This window comes from Sceloporus occidentalis, unplaced genomic scaffold (assembly GCF_023333645.1).
Source record: "Sceloporus occidentalis isolate IW3139 unplaced genomic scaffold, rSceOcc1.0.p SCAF_50, whole genome shotgun sequence".
Classification (NCBI taxonomy): Eukaryota; Metazoa; Chordata; class Lepidosauria; order Squamata; family Phrynosomatidae; genus Sceloporus; species Sceloporus occidentalis.
Genome location: NW_028317030.1, coordinates 4,515,459 through 4,536,190, shown reverse-complemented (window position 1 = coordinate 4,536,190; position 20,732 = coordinate 4,515,459). Strand labels below are relative to the sequence as shown.

The 20,732-nt window shown below is 39.3% G+C and overlaps 1 protein-coding gene across 2 annotated transcripts in view; it reads right to left on the bottom strand.

Annotated features, from left to right (window-relative positions):
• LOC149288678 (exocyst complex component 6-like) overlaps positions 1-20,732 on the bottom strand; it is an 82,614-nt gene that overhangs the window by 32,990 nt on the left and 28,892 nt on the right. Inside the window, exons 12-19 of one of the 2 annotated variants that reach the window (XM_089491471.1) lie at positions 18,927-18,998; positions 16,715-16,812; positions 15,658-15,763; positions 14,288-14,397; positions 9,711-9,822; positions 7,704-7,838; positions 5,542-5,721; positions 1,620-1,649 (exon numbers count right to left, since the gene is read on the bottom strand). In XM_089491471.1, the coding sequence (XP_089347597.1) occupies positions 1,620-1,649; positions 5,542-5,721; positions 7,704-7,838; positions 9,711-9,822; positions 14,288-14,397; positions 15,658-15,763; positions 16,715-16,812; positions 18,927-18,998 (843 nt within the window). The remainder of the gene's footprint in view (positions 1-1,619; positions 1,650-5,541; positions 5,722-7,703; positions 7,839-9,710; positions 9,823-14,287; positions 14,398-15,657; positions 15,764-16,714; positions 16,813-18,926; positions 18,999-20,732) is intronic. The other variant, XM_089491473.1, reaches the window with a different exon arrangement.

Below are 20,732 nucleotides of genomic sequence, written 5' to 3'. Positions count from 1 at the left end.
GACCCAACTGTGGGATGAAAGACAAGCGAGAAAGCAGGTGCACGCTACCTTTTTTCAAGTACATGTCCCAGGAAAGTGCTGCTCTCAGATTTGGGTGTAGGTCTCCACCCAGATTTAAGGCTAAATGTCTCAGATATGCGTTGAAGTAACGTTAGGTTATCTAATTAAACAGGTCAAGTTTCAAGAAGGCCACCATCGTCCTTAGACAATACATCACCAGTACTTACTGCAGGTGAACTCAATGAAAGTATAAAAATCAATAGAATTAACACATTGGGGCAATGGAATAAGGAACCACCAAGAGCATCTTTAAAGGGAGTCTTGATAGGCGGTTTGTGTTTTTCCAACCAAGACATACTAAATAACAAGGCGCTTCCCCCAAAGGCTTCAAATGAATAAGCCACGTTATGCCATGGCCTGAATGCGCCCCTCATTTTGTCTTACAATAAACATTTTGGTTCTGGTGGCCCCCAATCCACTGCCTGTGCTTTGAGATCCTCAACATAAAAAAAAAAGCTGGGCAATGAACGGGGGAAAAAACAAACCGCTAAATATCAATTTGAAAAATAACTAATTGTAATTAAATTCCCTTATTATTAAAAAAAATATATTTGCAAGTATGTCATGTAATGGGAAAATCCTGCAAAACCCAGACTAAAAAAGACAGTTGATGTCTTTCTTTTGTATATTAAATGCTGTGGCTCGGAATAGATTATTTTATCCTGTTCTTCTATTCTAGATGCTTATTTTTTAATAGATTATATTTGGTTTATTTGGACCCTCTTACTGGGCTGAAGATGAGGACAGATGTATCCCTGTGGAGGGTCGGATTGATATCAACGCAGCAATATTTCTTTCCAAGAGCACAGAAGTCAGGTACAAAGCTTATAAAAAGGATAACGAACGTAGATGGTGTACTGTTTGAGTTAGAGCGTCTACTGTATGGCTCGGGTTCCCAGTTGAAGTCTGGAGGAGGGGGAAAAACAGTATTCTACTGATGGAACTTTTTCAAATGATGGTTTTTTTAAAGTTACTAATGACCCAACTTTTCTAAATTACAATTAATCTGAATGTAAAGGGAACAATCCCAAGTGTGAGAAGGAACTGCAAATGGTGATTGCTCTTATGTTTAAGTTCACAATGACAAACTTCACCCCATATGGCCTACTGTTAAACATTAATCAAGACGTTGGAACCACTGAAGGCGGTGGGATGGAGACACTGGAGATGAAGATGGCCATGTAAATTTAATTTAAAGAGTTCTGTGATCCTACCAACGATGGTAAGATATCTCTTAGATTTTACGCAAAACCTACTGGTCCCGTGACAGCAAAAATCAAACACGGAGTCAGCCGAAGTGGTCTCCGCATCAGCAGCCAACATGTACGTTAACAAGTTCCTAAACAAACCCATTGTCTGGCACATATCCTTGAAAACCGACTCCGAATACCAAGGGTCCGTGACCTTTTTCAACTAAAACCCATATGTAAGAATTGTTAGTATAAGCCATGGCAGGTATGTGCTAGACTGTGTATACGCATGACAGAGGCAGACAGCTGCTGCAAGCCACCCGTTACAAGTCAATTAACAAGCGTGTTTGCCATCTTGCTGTTACTTACCGACATAGCTCCGTGGTCATTGCTGTTATTCTGAAGAGGAGACCAGCAGAGCAATCAAAACACAAAAAAGGTAGAAAGGTAAAGAGCAAAGAAACATTAGAGGCAATAAGCAGGAAAAGGGCAGCAGTGAGCAGGCGTACATTTACTTGGTGTTAAAAGGATGGTAAACGCTCGAGACCATTGCCATGAAGTGGAGGGCTTACCCGTCGGAGCTCTAAAACTGATTATCAGGTTGCCGAACAATAGAGACAAACTGCTCTGTTAAACTTGCCTCCCAAATATCTCATGTACCCCCTGCCCCCTTTCCTCCGCTGATGCCCCTCTTTCCTCCCCTGATGCCCCTCTTTCCTAGGAGCTCAGAATGGTTGCTGGGTATGAGGGTATAACGGGGTTCTACAGCCCTAAACCCCCCAATAATGTGTGTAGAGACCGCAGTAAATGGGTTTGTAAATGAAACATTGTAAATAAAACACATTATTTCTCTAATTATTCTACTCTTTTACATGGATCTTGATAACATGACTTAAAGTCACGCAAAAACCTTCAGTAAAGCCCTACTAGCCACCAGAACTACACCTCAATAGTAAAGTGCCCCGAGGAGAGTTAGGAGGCAATATTTAAGATTTGCAAAGAAGAAGTATGAAAGAAACCCGAAGAAGTTTGGGCCTCACAGGTACCCTGAAAGAAATTTGCCTTTTTTTCCCCATATTAAGGATTGGAATTTCCCCCCCCTGTTTCATAGCAATGGTCCTGGTGTTTTTTAACGTTTTTATTTGAAGCATGGTATTTATCTACCAAGATGACATTTATTAAAAAAAAATGTTACAAAAGCCAAATTCTATTAAGAGAAAAAATTATAGTTATTTAGTTTTTGGTGTTTTTTCCCCCCATATCACGCGCCATAGAGAAGTGAGGGTTTAATTAAATGTGTGTTATCGGGCCAAAACCGTCTAATTAAAAATATCTGAAAGAGCACAAAACATGTTGTCAATTTTCAATACTCCATCAGTGAATAGAAACGTTTTATGGAAACCCAGATTTCGTATTGATCATGGAGATAACAAGTCAGTTTTAATATAACATGTCTTGATAGATAAACCCCAAACATGAAATCTGATAATACAATCTGCACTAATTAAAAGGAAATAAAATAGATGACATCACAATTATTCCATATTTAGAAGAATGCTTGAGCTACAAAGAATGTAAATATAAGCAAAAGATAATATCCTGAAAAATCACACACTTGATTCATTACCCATTCCAGCCGTTGCATGAGGCTCACCATAATGTGGCTTCTTTTAAACTGATCCTCTGTATTTGGTGTAAATTATTGCAAACTTTATAGAAAATATGATGATAATAACAATAATAATAAATTACTGAAATATATTAATTACAATAAGTAAAATAATAATAATAAATTTATAAGATAAAGAAAATAATAATAAAAATAATAATATAATTATAGATTACTAAAATATATTAATTTCAATAATGAAAATAATATATTTATAAATACCTAAAATATATTAATTACAATAATGAAAATAATATAATTATAAATAACTAAAATATATTAATTACAATAATGAAAATAATGAAAAATAATAATAATCTGTCCACAAATTATTAAAAATACGCAATCTACCAATCTTATTTAATCTGCCTTAAAACTTAATTTTTTCACGTATATATTTGTTTTTACCAGTAAATGTATGGTGGTAATCGCTGTGAGTTGCAACAACTCTCGCAGGACACTTGCTGGAATTTGCTTGCTTTCATTTTCCTAAGAGGGTTGTAGATATGTGGAACAGCCACCCAGCAGAAGTGGTAGAGGCTAATACAGTGAGGGGATTTAAACATGCATGGGGCAGGCATATGGCTCCTGAATCTAAAACGAGACCGAAGACTGATAAAGCAGGAAAAACGGGTGACTAGATGAGGCAGATACGTCTCTAATAACGCGGCCACCCACAGTCTCGTTCTAATCTACCACTCATTCTGCCAAGGATGCCATCGTATGATTTCTGTTTGTGGAGCGTATGGATACGATCGTGCTGAATTCTCCCACGCCCATATGCCACAATATCACCCAGCTCTGCCAGGACACTCTCTACAGTGCCAGGCGGGTGAACATGCTGCTAGCCTAGGGAAGGGTTAACAGACACATGCTGCATAACGCTGCCGAGAAGCTGCAGCTGCCCAACTAAAGTTTTGCTTCTAGGAGTTTAAACCAAGAATTTGCCGCCCGATCAAACCCATCCGGCCCGTCTAGCATGCCTGCTTTTCCTTAAAGAAACATGGAATTTGCTGTTAGATCAGCCCTTTTTGGCCCCATCTAGTCTGCCCGTTTCTGCTGCTGTAAACAGCCTCCCAGCAGAAGAGGTAGAGGGTAATACAGTGAGGGGATTTAAAGCATGGGATAGACATAGGGCTCCAGAATCTAAGACGAGACCAACGACTGATGAAGGTTTGAGCAGGAGAAACGGACGACCAGATGGGGCCAAATGGGTCTGATCTGCCGGCAAGTTCCCCGTCTCAAACTTCTAACGGCCACCCCTGTGTATTTAAGTGGTGTTAATTAGTAAATATTAGCAGTCTGTCGCATCCGAGTCACAGTCTGCTAACTCCAGGTTTCCTACTCGGTAAATAAATCATGGAAGTTGTTAGGTGGACCTTCCACAAGTGGCTTCCAAAAAACCCCTGACCCCAAACGTGGCAAGAAAACCAGCCATCCAACATCAGGAGAGCTGTTCTAAAGATGATGAAAGCTGGCCGAGCGGGGGCTTCCGGCGGGGGCCACGGTACAGCGCACGATGTTGAGCGTCATGCAAAGGCTGAAAGAGCTTTTCCAAAAGGTTTCAAACAGCTTGCGTCATGGGCACAGCGGCCATTTTTTTCTCTAATTCACACAGAACTTTACATGTTGCTGTGCACCCCATATACAACGCTCACAGGGGTCTATAAACGTACATAATAATGCGTCTCACACCCTACACGGTCAGGAGCATATAGAAGTCCCCCTAAAAAATGGCCAACACTGAAACCCTATTGGATTTATAACCCAGAAGCTGCAGAGAAAGACGCGAGGAGAAGGTACCCTGTTGCCCCAGTGTATGGGGGGGGGCCTCCTTCAAAGTCTATAGGTATGTTACACCTGGAGCAGGTTAATCAGGCCGTAAAGGTTAAGACAGGTAAGTCAGGACCTGCAAGCATATAAACAAGGAGCAGTCTGCCATAAAACCTGACTGTTTGCCGGCTACCATATCGCCTGTTACTGTGCTTAGAATGAACAGGAACGGCCTCTGATAGCCCCAGGTCACATAATTCTCCTTCTCAGAAACACTTACCCCATACTCTACACCTCTCATTTCTCTAGTTAGATATATTGTGCTATCATACTTCTATTTAAAAAATTATTACACTATGGGGCGTATTCACTCAACCAGGAGAGTGAAATATTTTTGCTCCCTGATTAAACTATACATTATGCAGGGCCTGCTCAGAAGTTCTTGCTGGAGAAGCTCGGTGGGGTTGGTCCTTTGTAAAGTACAGTGTAATCTAATGTAAGGAAGTTGTACCTTACTGAGGGTGGTAGATAAATAAGAGTGTTCCCCATTGATCCATTCTCTCAGTTTCATCTAAAAGAATGTATAGATTATTCTGCCAGAAAGTGGCGGCGGATCCTTGTTAAAAGCAGGAGAAATTAAGAGAGCAGAAAAAAAATATATATAATTATCTAGGGAGAAAAAACGAAAAAAAATAACGATCACCCTGTCTAGATGACGTCTTCTTATTAATACCCAACCTGGTGAAATTCTCAAAAAGAAACATAAACGAACATAAAAAGAACAGAAAATGTAAAGCGAATGATACGTATGAAACGAGTTTTCAGAACTCGGCAATTCTGTCAACTTACAGGCAAATTGGTAAAAACTTGAAATGTGCTTCGTAAAAAATTAATCAGATCCATTAGGTATCCGCTGGCTCTTCCGTCCGGCTCCGACATAGTCCAATCATAGTCGGCCAACTGGATAAATTCATCAATTTTTTGGTTAAGTTTGGTATATATTTCTTCTTCTGCCGCATGCCTTGCATCCTATAAAAGACAGAACATATATAATGTGTGTATATATATATATATACACAAACACATGCTACCGTTCCAACTTTTGGGGTCACTTATTAAAAAAAAGCAGACGGGGTTAATGCTGTAAATGACTATTGTAGCTGGAAACGGCTGATTTTTTATGGAATCTCTTCAGAGGCGTACAGAGACCCTTTATCACTCCAATCACTCCTGTGTCCCAATGGCCCTTTATCAGTCCCATCACTCCTGGGTTCCAATGGCCCTTTATCAGTCCCATCACTCCTGGGTTCCAATGGCCCTTTATCACTCCCATCACTCCTGTGTCCCAATGGCCCTTTATCACTCCCATCACTCCTGGGTTCCAATGGCCCTTTATCACTCCCATCACTCCTGTGTCCCAATGGCCCTTTATCAGTCCCATCACTCCTGGGTTCCAATGGCCCTTTATCACTCCCATCACTCCTGGGTTCCAATGGCCCTTTATCACTCCCATCACTCCTGTGTTCCAATGGCCCTTTATCACTCCCATCACTCCTGTGTTCCAATGGTCCTTTATCACTCCCATCACTCCTGTGTTCCAATGGTCCTTTATCACTCCCATCACTCCCGTGTTCCAATGGCCGTTTATCACTCCCATCACTCCTGTGTACCAATGGCCCTTTATCACTCCCATCACTCCTGTGTTCCAATGGCACGTTGTGTCCGCTGATCCGAGTTTAAGTTTAAAAGGCTAATTGATCGTTAGAAAAACCTTTTGCAATTATGTTACAGCCAGAAATGTCCTTTTTTTTTTTCTAAGAAAACAGCTAAGTGACCCCAAACTAAACATTAGTGTATTAGTGGGTTTGTCCTTAAAACTATATGAAAAAAGAATTTCGCTCCAAATTTCCGTACTTCTTTGACATGATATATTGAAACTTGATTTTAAATTTAGATCTACGATGGTAAAGCTCATTAGCGATTCTTTAGAGGTAATTAATCTATGTGACACAGATAAGGCAGTAATTCAGTTACCTTCCAAACGTCAACCCATCCTTTACATGTGATCAGAATGCCTAAACTAGCCAGCGAGCCATAGATCATCTCTAAAAGCTTCTTAATCAGTAAAACAGGTCTTGAGGCTGAAGCCTGTGTGATACGCACTGATCTCAAAATGTTTCAATGTAGAAATTCATAATGAGAATGATAAAAAACTGTTGTTTCAAGTAAAAAAATAGGGATATTTCGATCTACATAAATACAATGGGTTTTTCTTTTGTGGGATATAAAGAAATATAAAGTAGTCTTGTAGTTTACCAATCTACAATGATTTTAGGATTTTGAGAATTTTACATTTTAATAACTAAACTAAGAACTAAACAATTAGATTTTTTTTTAGGATTTTGATAATTTAGGATTTTAATAACTAAATTCAGCTAAAGAAGGGTTAGGGGTTAATTTTAACCCTAAACCACATGTATATTTTAAGATATATTTTATTTTGTAAAAAAAAAAAAAAATTCTTAATAAAACACAGAAAAATACCAAAAATTTAACTGTGCTCTAATAAAACAAAATAGCATTTTTAATGGTTGCCAGTCTTCAGAGAACCAATGGCAATTTAGGGGATCATCCCATGAAGAGGGCCGCAAGATGTCGATTTCTTGGACTGCAATCAGGACCAAAAACGCTCTCTCTTTTCTATACAATAAGGATGAAGGAAAACTAAAATACCATAACCTTGTAGGGTCTCTCTAGCCTCTGTTAATTTTTGTATTATTATTATTAATGTAATTGTTTAATTATTAATTATAATATTTTTACATTTTGTTTAATGACACAGAATATATTTGCTCATTAAAATATTACTATAAATATAAATATGTATGTATATATATATATATATATATATATATATAAAGAGAGACAGGCAGATGGTGTGGCTTATATACTGTGTGTTCTCGGGGATGATTCCACGTGTAGGAGCTTTAACGGAGTCCGGCGTCACTTACTTTGAAGGTAGACAGGCAGTAGAGCCTCGCCGTGTGCACGGTCTCGGGCGAGACGTTGGTAATGTTGGTTATAAAGTCTTCCAGGTATTTACAGGCCTGCTCCAGGTGTGTGGTGTTTATAATGATCTGCACCAGCTACAAAGTGAAAAGCAGAGACATCCGGTGAGAGGCGTCACCCACCCGGTTCCACCTGATTTTAGAGAGACTATCGTGGGTTAGCGGTAATTAGAGTGTTGGAGGATAAGAGGATAAGAAATCATTCGCTTCCTCCAGGATGAAACTCACGGGAGTTCAAAGGAAGAAATGGCTGGAAGGCAGTTAAAAAAGTTAAAAAACAATGATTAAGAGCTGCCAGTCTGTAGGCTTTTGGTAAAGTAAATATGTCCTTTTCTTAGTACTGATATTGAGGCATATTTATTGCCTGCTTACACTCACTCATACAGATACTCACTGAGCCCCCTCACTCACACTGTAAATATAACCCAGTACAGACACTCACTGAGCCCCCCCACTCACACAGTACACATAACCGAGTACAGACACTCGCTAAACCTCCCTAACTCACACTGTAAATATAACCGAGTACAGTAACTCACTGGCCCCCTCACACATCCAGCACATACCATATAACCAAGTACAGATACTCACTGAGCCCCCTTACTCATACAGTACATATAACCCAGTACAGACACTCACTGAGCCCCCCTCACTCACACAGTACATATAACCAAGTACAGACACTCAACGAGCCTCCCTTACTCATAGTCTACTTATCTGAGTACATACACTCACTGAGCCCCTTCACTTTTACAGTACATAAAATGGAATGTTAAGGATCTGGCTCTGTCGCCCATCACTTTGCCCCTTCTAGAGAGTATACACTGAAATGGTGATGTGCGCTCTTTAGCAGTGTAAGCAGCCACTCCACTGCATGGTTGGAGTAACATCAGGATAAGTCATCGCTACCGGCTGCTAATACAGATTTGTCCTCCCCTCTCATCGTGCCACATGCCAGCAAACATACGACACAGCAGTGAAAAAGAAACTGTTAAAGAAAACACTAACGTGCCAGTGTTCCTACAGAGTTACTAGCCTTTAAACGGTCAACGTCAACTTGTTGCCAAGTTTGGAATCAAGCTGGAGAAGTGAAAGAAAGTATTTGTATTAGGCTGGAAGAGAGAATGGCAAGGAGTGTGATTAGGTTGGAGGTAGGAGAAGGGCAAGCTGTGCGATCAGGATGCAGGAGAAAGGAGGGCAAGGAGTATGATTAGGCGGGAGGTAGGAGAAGGGCAAGCTGTGTGATAAGGCATGGATGAATGAGGGCGAAGGGAAGGGAGTGTGATGAGGCTGGGGGGGGCAGAATTGTAGAGAGCGTAAACCAGGATGGAAGAAAGGAGGGCATGGAATGTGATCCATTATGTAGGAGGGAAGGAAGGGCAAGATACAACATCAGGCATGATGGGAAGCAGAGATGAGCAGAAAGATGGATTCATAAAACAGAAAGGAAGGGAGTGTGACCAGACTAGGAAAGGAATAGAAGGGCAGTGAGTGTGTTCCAGGATAGGGAAAAAAAGAGACAAGGGCAGGGAGTGTTCCTGGATGGAGGAGTGAGAAAAGGACAGGGAGTGTGATCCAGGATAGATGAAAGAGAGAAGAGCAGGAAGTATGATCCAGGATGGAGAAGAAAGAGAAGGACGGGGAGTGTGATTAAGCTCGATGAGAAAGGAAGATGGGCAGTGTGACAAGGATGGAGTGAATAGCACCGAGTGTTACCTCGGTTCAAGAGACAGGAAGAGCCAGCGATGACCATAGAGAATGGCAGAAAGCAAGGTGACGGAGAAAAAAGTGGCAGAGAAGTAAGCCGAGATCAAAAAGAGAGATAGTCACGTATATATATATAACATAAACATAAGCACAGGGCATGTCTTTTAGTATCATGACCTATAATTTTTGCTGCTACATTATTACTGAAATGAACGCAGTATCTCTAATCAAAGCATTACTTACTTCAGTCAAACCGATGTGTGGTTTCCTTATGAGGTTTTGCAAACAGCTGCTTAGGGTTCTAGTGAGAAGTAAATTTGTAGATTTTCTAAGCATATCATCTATTTCTGTAGAGCTGTAAATCAGAAGAGACACGCGGGGGACATGAGTAGCAAGAAAACAGAGGAAGACACATCTAACAAAATCAACAAGTTATTTAACGGAGTACCAGGCAGCGGCCGATTCAATGAAGCATTGCAAACATTATTCCCAGTACTACTCAATACTCCCACCATTCCCAGAAACATGTATGTAATCATGTAAAGTTCTCATTCAGATTTTTGCCGAGAACACTCAATTGTCACGTGACACAAAAGCTGGCATTGATAGGCTGTTGCCGTACAAACTGGAAAAGCCTCCAAAAACTTTCTGTGTGGTTTTTGTGATTAAACCTTTAGAGCAAAATAATAAAATTATAGATCTCCTAAAGATAATTTGCTTAGCGTACAGAAAATTGCGATTCTCTGTCTAAGTGGAACATCACCTTCAAAGTGAAGAACCGTGAATAATTGGCGGGATGACACAGGAGCATTGCCTTGTACTGAATATTGTCTCTCAGGTAGTGACAGCAGATTATAAACTATTATTGGACTACCAGTACTATAACCCACAGCCGGACTGGCAATGACGGCGCGGACCCGGCACTTTAAGGCCAGCGGTCGCTTGACGTGGCTGTCGGCTGGATAAGTGACTTTTTTATGCTCACTAAGTGGCCGGGCCTGTCCAGACGACTGCTGTAGCACCCGATCTGCCGTTGAAGCCAGATGGCAAGTACGTGCCTGCCTCAGTCTTAAGCTAGCCTTTAATAAAAGCTGGCAGTAAAAACTGAAAAAAATCTGATCTACAGCGGAAAAAATAAATTAATAAATGAAGATTCTTTATTGTGAAAGAAGACAAAAATGCATTCAGAGGACAAGAGATTTAAATGTAGTTCTGCGCTATAGGAAGTATAACTATTACTCAGAAATATTGCAAATTCCCCCTTCTTGTATTATTCGGATCACATGTAAGTAGAATAAGCCTTTAGCTCTACTGCAAAGCCACGCAGAGCTAATAACAGGTCAGGCGTGTAGAATAAGAATAATAATAATAATAATAAGGCTATGCTGCTCTTATTCTGGGATGAAAGAGGAATATTCGCTATGAAAAAGGAGATAAGGTTTACTATTTTTTATAATCTCCGGCACGGGGGATCTGCAAAGACCGACATCAGACGGAGCTCCAAACTTTGGGGTCTATAGTTTGCAGGAGAAATCTTAAAAAAAAAAATCATCATCACGGTTTTAATTTCACAAAATCCTCAGAAATGAAAAATGTATCCAACAAGCAACATTATTTACCCCTGAATACCCTGGATTTACTGAAATAAAGTCCAAAATTACACTAAATCTCAACTCTCTTCCTCAACGTTTAGCTCATCATTTAAGACTCTATTGGCATTGCTTAAAGAATAGTTTAGCGAACCATTACACACTTTTTTTTTTAAATGTGTATTTTAAGATTATGCATTTACTGACTTAGATAGATAGATAGTGTATTGGCAAATGTATTTTTAAAAAAATGTCAAGAATCTATCTAAATACCATCCTCAAACATCTAGGAAATGATATCTGATTACCTAAAGTACTATATATATATATACATATATATATATATATATATATATATATATATATATATCTATATTTATAGATATAGATATATATATATTTATATATATATATGGTATTTGCTTATTAAACTACAGTGAATTACAATTGTAGCGTTATATGGTTGTTTAGGATACAGAAATGCCATGTTTTTGTTTGATGGTAAACCATATGTGTTTGTAGAAAAGATATCTCCTGCTACAACCGAGTGGGTCATTTTCTGATCTGCAAAGATTAATACCAAAATATATGCACCATCTATGAATTGCCCGATCAGATCTTATATGAGATTTCTCTTTTCCTATATTCTAAAAATGCAGAATATTGCGGAGAAAGAGAAGCGTTTCCGCACCTGCAATATTCTGGCCTCTTGGGAGTACTTCCGCAAACTGGAGGAGCCACGGCGAGCCGCACGCGGACAGCCTCTCCCCCGTTCCTCCAATCAATTGAGAGGGTGCGCGCGGAGGTCCCTGCTTGCGGAAGTGCTCCAGAAGGCCTAGTTAGTGGAGCTAGGATACCAAGGAGGAGGGGACGAATAAAGACGAAAGTAGATAGAAGAGCAAGAAGAGGAAAGAGAAGAAATAGAGCTGCGGAAAAGGAGACGGGGAAACAGAAGCGGTCAGCAGAGAAGAGGGAGACAGAGACAGAGAGAGTGAAAGAGAGTAAACGAGAGTGTATGAGAGAGTGTGTGAAAGCGAAGAGTGAAGGTGAGCGACAGATTTGTTTCTGAACCAAAAGCGCTGCGGATATGATATTGTTGGCGCTATATAAATGCAAGATCATAATAATAATAAAAATAATAATAAAAAATAAAAGATAATAATAATAAAATAATAATAAAAAATAATAGCGTACCTATTCCCGGCTATTTGAGCATGATAATTAGCGCAGTAGTGTATACAGGATACTTTACAAACATCAGCACACCTTTTGCTTGGCATTAGGACACACTTGCAATTGTTTGTCTACCTTTGACAAGGTAGTTAGCAGTGTTTTCTTTTTTTTTTCTTTCTACGTGTGTTTTGTTAGTAAATATTTGCGGTTTGGGTCAAAAGGTTACTCGTTAGTATGTGTAAATTGTTTGGTGGGTCAATTAAGGATGTGTGAATCTCCAGTCATTTACATTCATTAACAGATAGGAATTAGCAGATAAACTGTCAGTGGCTGCTAGGCTGTTTTCACGCTGAGCGTTCAAATGTTATTCTATCTGATTTAAAACAGAGCTGCAAAAAAATTAAATGCGTATCACAAAGGAACGGGTTAATCTACTCACACAAAAATAAACACATTTAATGCGGCAAAGCTGAGGTTTCGCTGTATAGTACAGTCATATAAATGGCGCTTTTTCTAGCGTCACGCAAGAAGCCTATTGTATATTAGGATACGAATTGCATAAAAATTCTGGGTTATTTATATATATCTATATTATTCCTGCAATGGAAAAAAAATCGATATATATATGTTAATATATAACATTAATCATGTAAATATTTTAATATGTTAATAATACATTTATAATGTATATCTTTCAGCTAAGAAAAATATTTTGATATAATATAGAATATTATATAATATGTAAAAAAGGGGTTAATTATTAAACTTGGAAATACTTTATAATAATAGTAATATATGTTTGTGTAAACATGTAATATATATATATATATATATATATATATATATATTCTGTAATTTAATCAATAATACATACTGGATATTATACCATATAACATATTAATCCTGCAAAGATTTTTTATATGATTTTTAATACATTAATACATATTTTTGTGTGAGCATATAACATATACTGTATATATATATTAATCGTGCAATAAAAAAAATATTTCGATATTATATACCTTACCCACACATAATGTATATGACCCTGATTTCAATTTATTTAAAAAATGTATTTCACACCAACTCTGCCTATTTTCCATGTAAACCATTAATAACATCCTTAATTTTGCTAAGTTTATCATAATTGTGCTACATTGTGCTTGGAAAAGTTCCAAATGCCATGAAGATGGATAGACAGGCATTACTAACAAACGCCGAAGACCTCCACAGTTTCACAAATGTAACAATTGTATGAAGGTCACAGAGCACAGAATTAAATGTCGTTTCCATGAAATGATTCATTGTTTCCAGAACAAATAACATTCGAATCCCATTAAAAACAATTTAACTGTAACAATCTTGTAACATGCAATTTAAGATATCAGCATATACCCAAAAATATGAAGAAACTGTTGGGAACCGGCCATGCCAGGACCCGTTGTTACTCTGTATAAGCTATAACGATACAAAGACATACAACTGGATCCAGCAGAGGAGAAATGTTAGAACAAGAGGCCATCATTTAAAGCTAGAGAGCCCGAGGTTTAGATGTATTGCACAGAAGGTATACTTTACTGAGAGGGTGATAGATAAATGGATCAGCCTCCCAGCAGAAGTGGTAGCGGTTAATACAGTGAGGGAATGTAAACATGCAAGGGATAGACATACGGCTCCTGAATCTAAGACGAGACCAACGAATGGTTAAGCTTTGAGTCTCTACAGCAGGAAAAAAAGGCAAATAAATGGACCGAATGTGCCTGATCTTGCGGCAAAGTCTAGGTTTCTATGCTTCATTCATAATTGCTGAAGACTAGAAGATGTAGACTTAATGGACTGACATTATAAAGCGCTGTATAATTTTTTGTTATAATCATTAGAGGAGTGGGTTCGGTGTCCCACATCGTGATGATGTCTTATAAGACACGGGCCCCAGCACCCCCAAGGATGGACATAACCATCAAATAATGGATGAAGTGGGACAAAGGAAGGAAGACCACTGTATGCCTGGCTCTAGGATGGATGGTCTGTTGCTCATCTACTTGAGTTGATACTTGCCTTCGATAAAGGGATTCGGAAAACTTAAGGCTCGCATAAATAAACTCCTTGACCTGCGTGTAGATCTGAGGAACGGACTGCGACATCGGGAGTTTCTTTGGAAATGGATGCTGAGGAAGGAACAGAAACATGCATTAGTTTCCCAACCAAACGTTGGTCCGTGCCTATATACTGGCATACGGTATACAGTATATATACAGTGTACAAGACATCATTATTAACTATGGATTAGAAAAACACATGCAGAGGCAGATTCAGATTTATTTCCCGTATTGGAAAGTTAAATAAAAATGTTATAGCTCATTACCCCTGTAAGTGGCTATTCTTTCTCCTAAACATATTGGACGGGACATTGATATCAATTCACTAAAGCTGACAGGAGAATTGACTTCATTACACATATGAAGGACTAACCTAAGTGGACTCCTGCTGCAGGGCCGACCCTGTATAATGTATAGTTAAATCAGTTAGATTTCTCCTTAACCGTTAAATTATGCATTATAATATATTTACGAATGATGAATGGTGAGGTGAAGAGTTGGAATACAACTCTCCTGCAAACTGGCAACTCTCCCTTTAGTGAATAAGCCCTGGATATGTATATTGTATATTTCCTTTAATCAACAAAATCACTGGACGTTAGATCATCGCCTTGAGAATTAATAGCGTAACGGTTGGCAACGCAATTGGTGGCTAATGTTCTGATAAAACCAGGACCATATCACGTCCATGATATTATTGCATCACGTGGATGTCCTTCACACGTTTTCTTCCTCCCGTTTCCCAATCAGCAACTAATTACATGACACAATGCCCTGCATTTGCATAAGTTGGAGATAATGAGACTTACCGAAGCCCCGTTTGATAACATCTACACCAATGTCTCATTAAGCCTCTTCCAATGGCTAAGTGACATGATGCAGGCAGGAAAAGCTTCTTGCCCGGGGTATGTAATCAGATGAGAACAGCCCTGGCACATTAAAACAGAAGCAGGCAATTCCCAGCTGCCAATGGACGGCAGTTCCCAGGAGCCTCCAGTAACCATCGGCCATCTAGAACCTTACAGAACATTGCTGTGTATCTGTGATGTTGAGATCACCCCATTTGGGTGCTAAATATATTTCAATATCCCGACCTAAACAAAGCCGGAAACAAACCATTGCGGTTTCAGGTCTATTACCAGCAGTGGAGCCAAAGTTCACAAACGTGGTGGGTGCATCAGAAAAGCTGCGATCGCTGAACCAAGCTGGGTGCTATGGGTGCGTATAATACCTATCCACCTGCCTACAGCCTTGATGTTAGGGTAACACTCTTTATAACGGAGAGTCTAATGCAGGAATGAGCAAACTATATTTCTCCATATTGCATACCTTTTCGGTTTCTTGGTCGTGAAACGGGAATTTACTAATTACATTCTTGTACTCTTCCTCATTTGCCACCGGGATAGGACTGTAATTATCAGCTTCAAAAATGTCCCTGTAAAAAAACATATAAAAAGGCACATTCGTTATAAATGCAATCTATTAAACGATACGTACGACAGAGCCATTGCTAGTGAAATATGGATGCAGGTAACTGGATCAGAAGCTGATTTAGTCAATAACACATCGTATTCTACTGAACGGACAGGGAAGAGTCGGCTTCTAGAGCGCAGGTGCCGCATTTTTATATATCTAAATCCACACAAGAGAGGCACTGACATTGGGCGTCTTTAGTGTGTTTGGCTGCCTAAAAGTTCAGTTTCACAGACATGACGGGTAAGACATACGCTGTCTGGTCATGGACCTAAGATTTAAGCAGGTTCTGGAATCCCAAGCCCAAATCATTCTGCGGTATTCACAGTGATCCAGGTTGGCAACAATGTGCAACCAGAGTGACTTTTCAATCCAACCATTTATGATAATGTCCCGCAAACCATGGTTTGTATTATATTATGCCTTATATGATATTATGTCGTGTTATACTACACGACTATAAGAGTACCAAATGGTGGCATAATGACCTACTCGGTGGCTGATGAGGATCAAAGCGGATGGAACGTTTCAGACTTTATAAGAATCCCGGGTGGGTTAGCGTGCTTACGTACGTATACCGAGGGAGACGGCATCGTAGGAACCCAAATAAGGAACGCCGGCACCTAATTATCGCCTATGCAAAGTGGACTCCAATATGAATATAACATGAAAATAGGTCTAGAGTGCTCCTTTAACCCCTTAAGGACAATGGGCGGTCCCTAAACCCATTGAAAACAATGCATTATGAGCCCGTAATGTATTGTCATTAAGGGGTTTATAAGGAACTTGGTCGGTTAAAACATAGAAATGTGATAAGGAACTTTATAGGTTGCAGTGAGGGCCCTTAATTACACCTTTCATCCTTTGATAAATCTGTTTCCAAGTCTAAGAAAGGACTGTTGTAGATACATACCGGAATATCCCAGCCCATTTTTTAAGAAGAGTTTCATTATATCGGTCTCTTACTTCAAAGAAGAGATCAAACAAGCGATTTACTTGAAAACCGTAGCCCTGGAATAACAGAAAAATGTCATATAACACATATATACATTCATACACATACACACACACACAAAACATCTATACCTTATAGTAAAAAGCACTAGAAAAACAATTTTGTATAAAATACAATATAGTATATTAGCAGAATACCAAACAGTATACAGGGAACAGAGGCCATTTTTGGGAGAAAAAAAAATAAGAATGGTGTAATACCGTAGACAATACTACAAAACTTCAACAAAAATATTTTTTCACATCAATAAAGTTTTGTAAATTTGAGAAAAAAAATAGTTTTATGACTAACATTTTCTACAAAGATCTGCTAAACCTACAGTTTTAGAACATGTAGAGACGTAGTAACCATTCTGAAGCAGTCCTGTAAAAAATATGTTTTTAAAACAAAAAAAATATGTATTTTTTAAAGACCTATCGTTAAAAATATTAATCAAAATTTTTTTCCCCAAAAATTTGTAATTTAAAAAAAACCAACACATTTTAGATTATAGATTCCACTTTTGTAAGGAGTAATAAATCACAGGATACTAATATGAGGACAATCATCGTTGGCGATACACTAAACAGGAGTACGAGGATATGCTAATGTGGAAGTGCTATGGATTGCAGTCTTGAGACATATAATGTTATTCTAGAATAGACTGATAGAATGCAGCGAAATGATTAGAAAGAGGGATTATGATATCTGGTTCAGAGGAATGTAAGTGTTAATTATCTGTGGGCTTTGGGGGAAAGGCGGAGGTTTAGGAAAGGATTATGATTGGGTCAATTAGGTAGGATAACATGGCGGAGAGCAAGAATGGGATAATGAGAAAGACAAAGGAAGGATTAAAGTGCGATGGAGAAGGTGCTGAAAGGAAGTCAATCTATCATCTGGGTACGAGCACGGTCCTACTAAATACCACATGAACGTTCCACTTGTGGACATCCACCATGTGGGCACGGACCACTTTAAATCCAACGCTAGAGGGTACCCCAAATGTACTCAAAGCTTTTAACCCTGCTCACTCTACACAACACAAACACACAGGGGGCTATAATCGCAAAGTTGTGAAATATGTTTGTTGGAGAGTTGTGATTTCAACTAATTCACTTCACTATTCTTTGGTGTAAGGTTTCTCCAGCAAGAAGGGCCGAGCTGGCCCTGTATAAAGCATTATTCAATTGGTAAGGAGACTGAAGAAATCTCACTGATTTAACTATACATTATACAGGGCCAGCCAAGCTCTTCCTGCAGCCAGATCTTACTGGGGACGAGCTTTCATAATGTTTAGTGAAGTCAAGGAGTTTAAACTGTTACTTTTTCTTAGCGAGTAAACCCCCTTCCCCCCACCTTGCCTAACCATGTACATATTATAGACTGCTTTTGGTCCTGGCTTTTAAACGTCAGTAATTTTCTTTCCAGACCTGTCCATGAACGGTATACACTTTTATATTTTATATATATTATATATATACTTTTATATTTAAGAGAAGAACTGTACTATTGGGCATCTTATGGCAACCCGGGTAACTGCATAGGGTCCAGCACAGAGTGTCCTGTCTGCAGCCCTATGTTGGAAGAGCAAGTCTTCAACCCTTGCGCTTCCATGGACCTCCTCATAGGAAGAACATTACATCATAAGCTGGCAGACAGCATCACCTGGTGGCACAAGTTAGCGTTGAGATGTCCTGCGGTTGTCAGATGATGTACTTCGGCCCCTTAACTCCATTCTCGTCTTAGGTTTCTTATTTAATTGAAGACATTTCAAATTCACTCTGCGAACCGATTGAGGGTAGATATTTCCCCTTGACCTAAATTATTTTACATTCCGGGAGTAACTACCATTCTTGTTCCGGGATACACCTATAACACCAGACACACATTTGCTGATTTCCTTTCCATATCTTGAACCTTTTTATAAAGTTGTTTTTTTTCTAAGTAACAGTTGATTTGATGGACAGTAGGTACTACGACGTTCCAAACCTCACGGAGGCGATATGCAGTACGGCTTGTGCCGGCAAAGATCATAAAAATGGTTCTTTCATTGGTGTCTAAAGCTGTTTCTCGTACCGCAGGAATAAAATCTAATAAGAACGGTAACTGATAGACTGTAGATAGCACTGACCTGCAGAGTATCGGCAAACACAACAATCAGATTCTTCAGCTCCAGCACAAGATCGGGATCGGTGCAATACGACTGAAAAAGAAATTGGATTTGTTAAGCATATTATCAGTTACTGGACCATTGAAGCTACACGGCGCACAGTAAATTTACTGGCGGAGAAAGATGGGGTATTATATTCCGTTACGTTACGCTGATCTCAGAATAATACAGAATTATTGCTGGTTAACCCATCGGTCACTGGGGATGAAAGGATTAGCTGTCCCCGTTAGCAGCTCCTCTAGAGCAAGAGGGCGACCCTTGAGAACACGGCACGGAATAATGCTTCCAAAGAAAATAAATTAAATTATATAATCCCATAACATGCACTGATTTATGATTCGTGGGGGGAACAAAATCAATCAAGGAAGAAGGATTTTGTAGCATAAATTAAAAAAATATATAACAGGAGCTTATCTCTCCTATTCCAGGCAATGTATTACTTGGCATTTTTCCCATCATCTTCAAAGAGGTGTAAAGTTTCACGGGCAAAACTCTTTTATACTGAGCTAATACGCAACTGCGCCATCCAGAGTAGGTCTGATTTTTAACTAAATGGTGAAACTTATAAAAATTAGCACTTTATTATTTTTAACACAAAATCTGACTTGTTTGCAACTCTAGAATTGGACTTCTGCAGAAAGTGCCAAGAGAGGGCAGATACCCCTCCATGCACCTCCAAGGCTTTTGGATATGGTGAGGAATCATGGAGCAGTAACTAGGGCTCTTGGCACCTGGGGCAGGCTCCGAGGTCCTACCCTTCATTGGCATCACATCTGCTCCGGGAAGTGGGACGATGCAGAAGGGTGCGTATGGGCACCATCCATGCGATGGATGAAGTGCCAACGTTCAGTGTCTCGGGAAGCTGCCGCTCTTGCCCCATGGCAGTTACGGCTCTGCTGATCAGGGGCAATAGACTGGCTCAAGGGAGTGAGAATAATTCTGCAGGGATGTGTGGATGGCAAGGACTGTAATTTTTGAGTTGGCTACAAACAAATTCAATAATCAATTAAGGAGATCAGCCAAGAGTAGAGCTTTCCGTATTATTGAGGGGAAACCATTAGCGTCACAGCAACTAAATCCACTTATTTGAAACAACCTGCAGCATGTGCGTTTTGTTCGTTTACTAAAGTAATTGTTTTGCAGCCATTTAGTTTAAAACTTTGCCCCCAAGAAACTGAGCTCTATGTCTCAACGTGACCCAACCAGTATTATGTCATCATTGCATGTCGTTAAGTTCACTCTCCGACTCCTTCAAAGGCTGCGTGAACCAATCAACAGCAATCAGCAACTGCATGGCGGAAGAATAACCAAACAGGAAGATAACTGTACAATTTCTAATACATATTTATTACTTATCTTAATGATTACACTACATTACTAAGGCTTTGTGCAACGTGGCACATGTAATATTTGTTAAAAAGAATATGGAAGTAAAGAAAATTCCATACAAAAACATACAACGTTCCGAAGACAAAAGAATCATTGAGTTCTAACCCTAGAATTCTGCATTTTTAAGACAAGACTTTCTACTTTTTTGTTACAGTTCTTCCATTTTGGGAGGAGTTGGGATTATTCTCTTAATCTGGGGCGCACGGGATGTCGGTGAGGCAAAGCGACAATGTTGAGGAAACGCAAAGATTGGATTGGGAGAGTTTATCTTGGAAACTGGGCGTTCGGGATGATAATCAGGAGCTATTTCCTGGTGATGTTCCCAGTGTTGAACCATTCAGTCCGATCTAATGAAGAGGTCAGTTGAGACTAATGAGG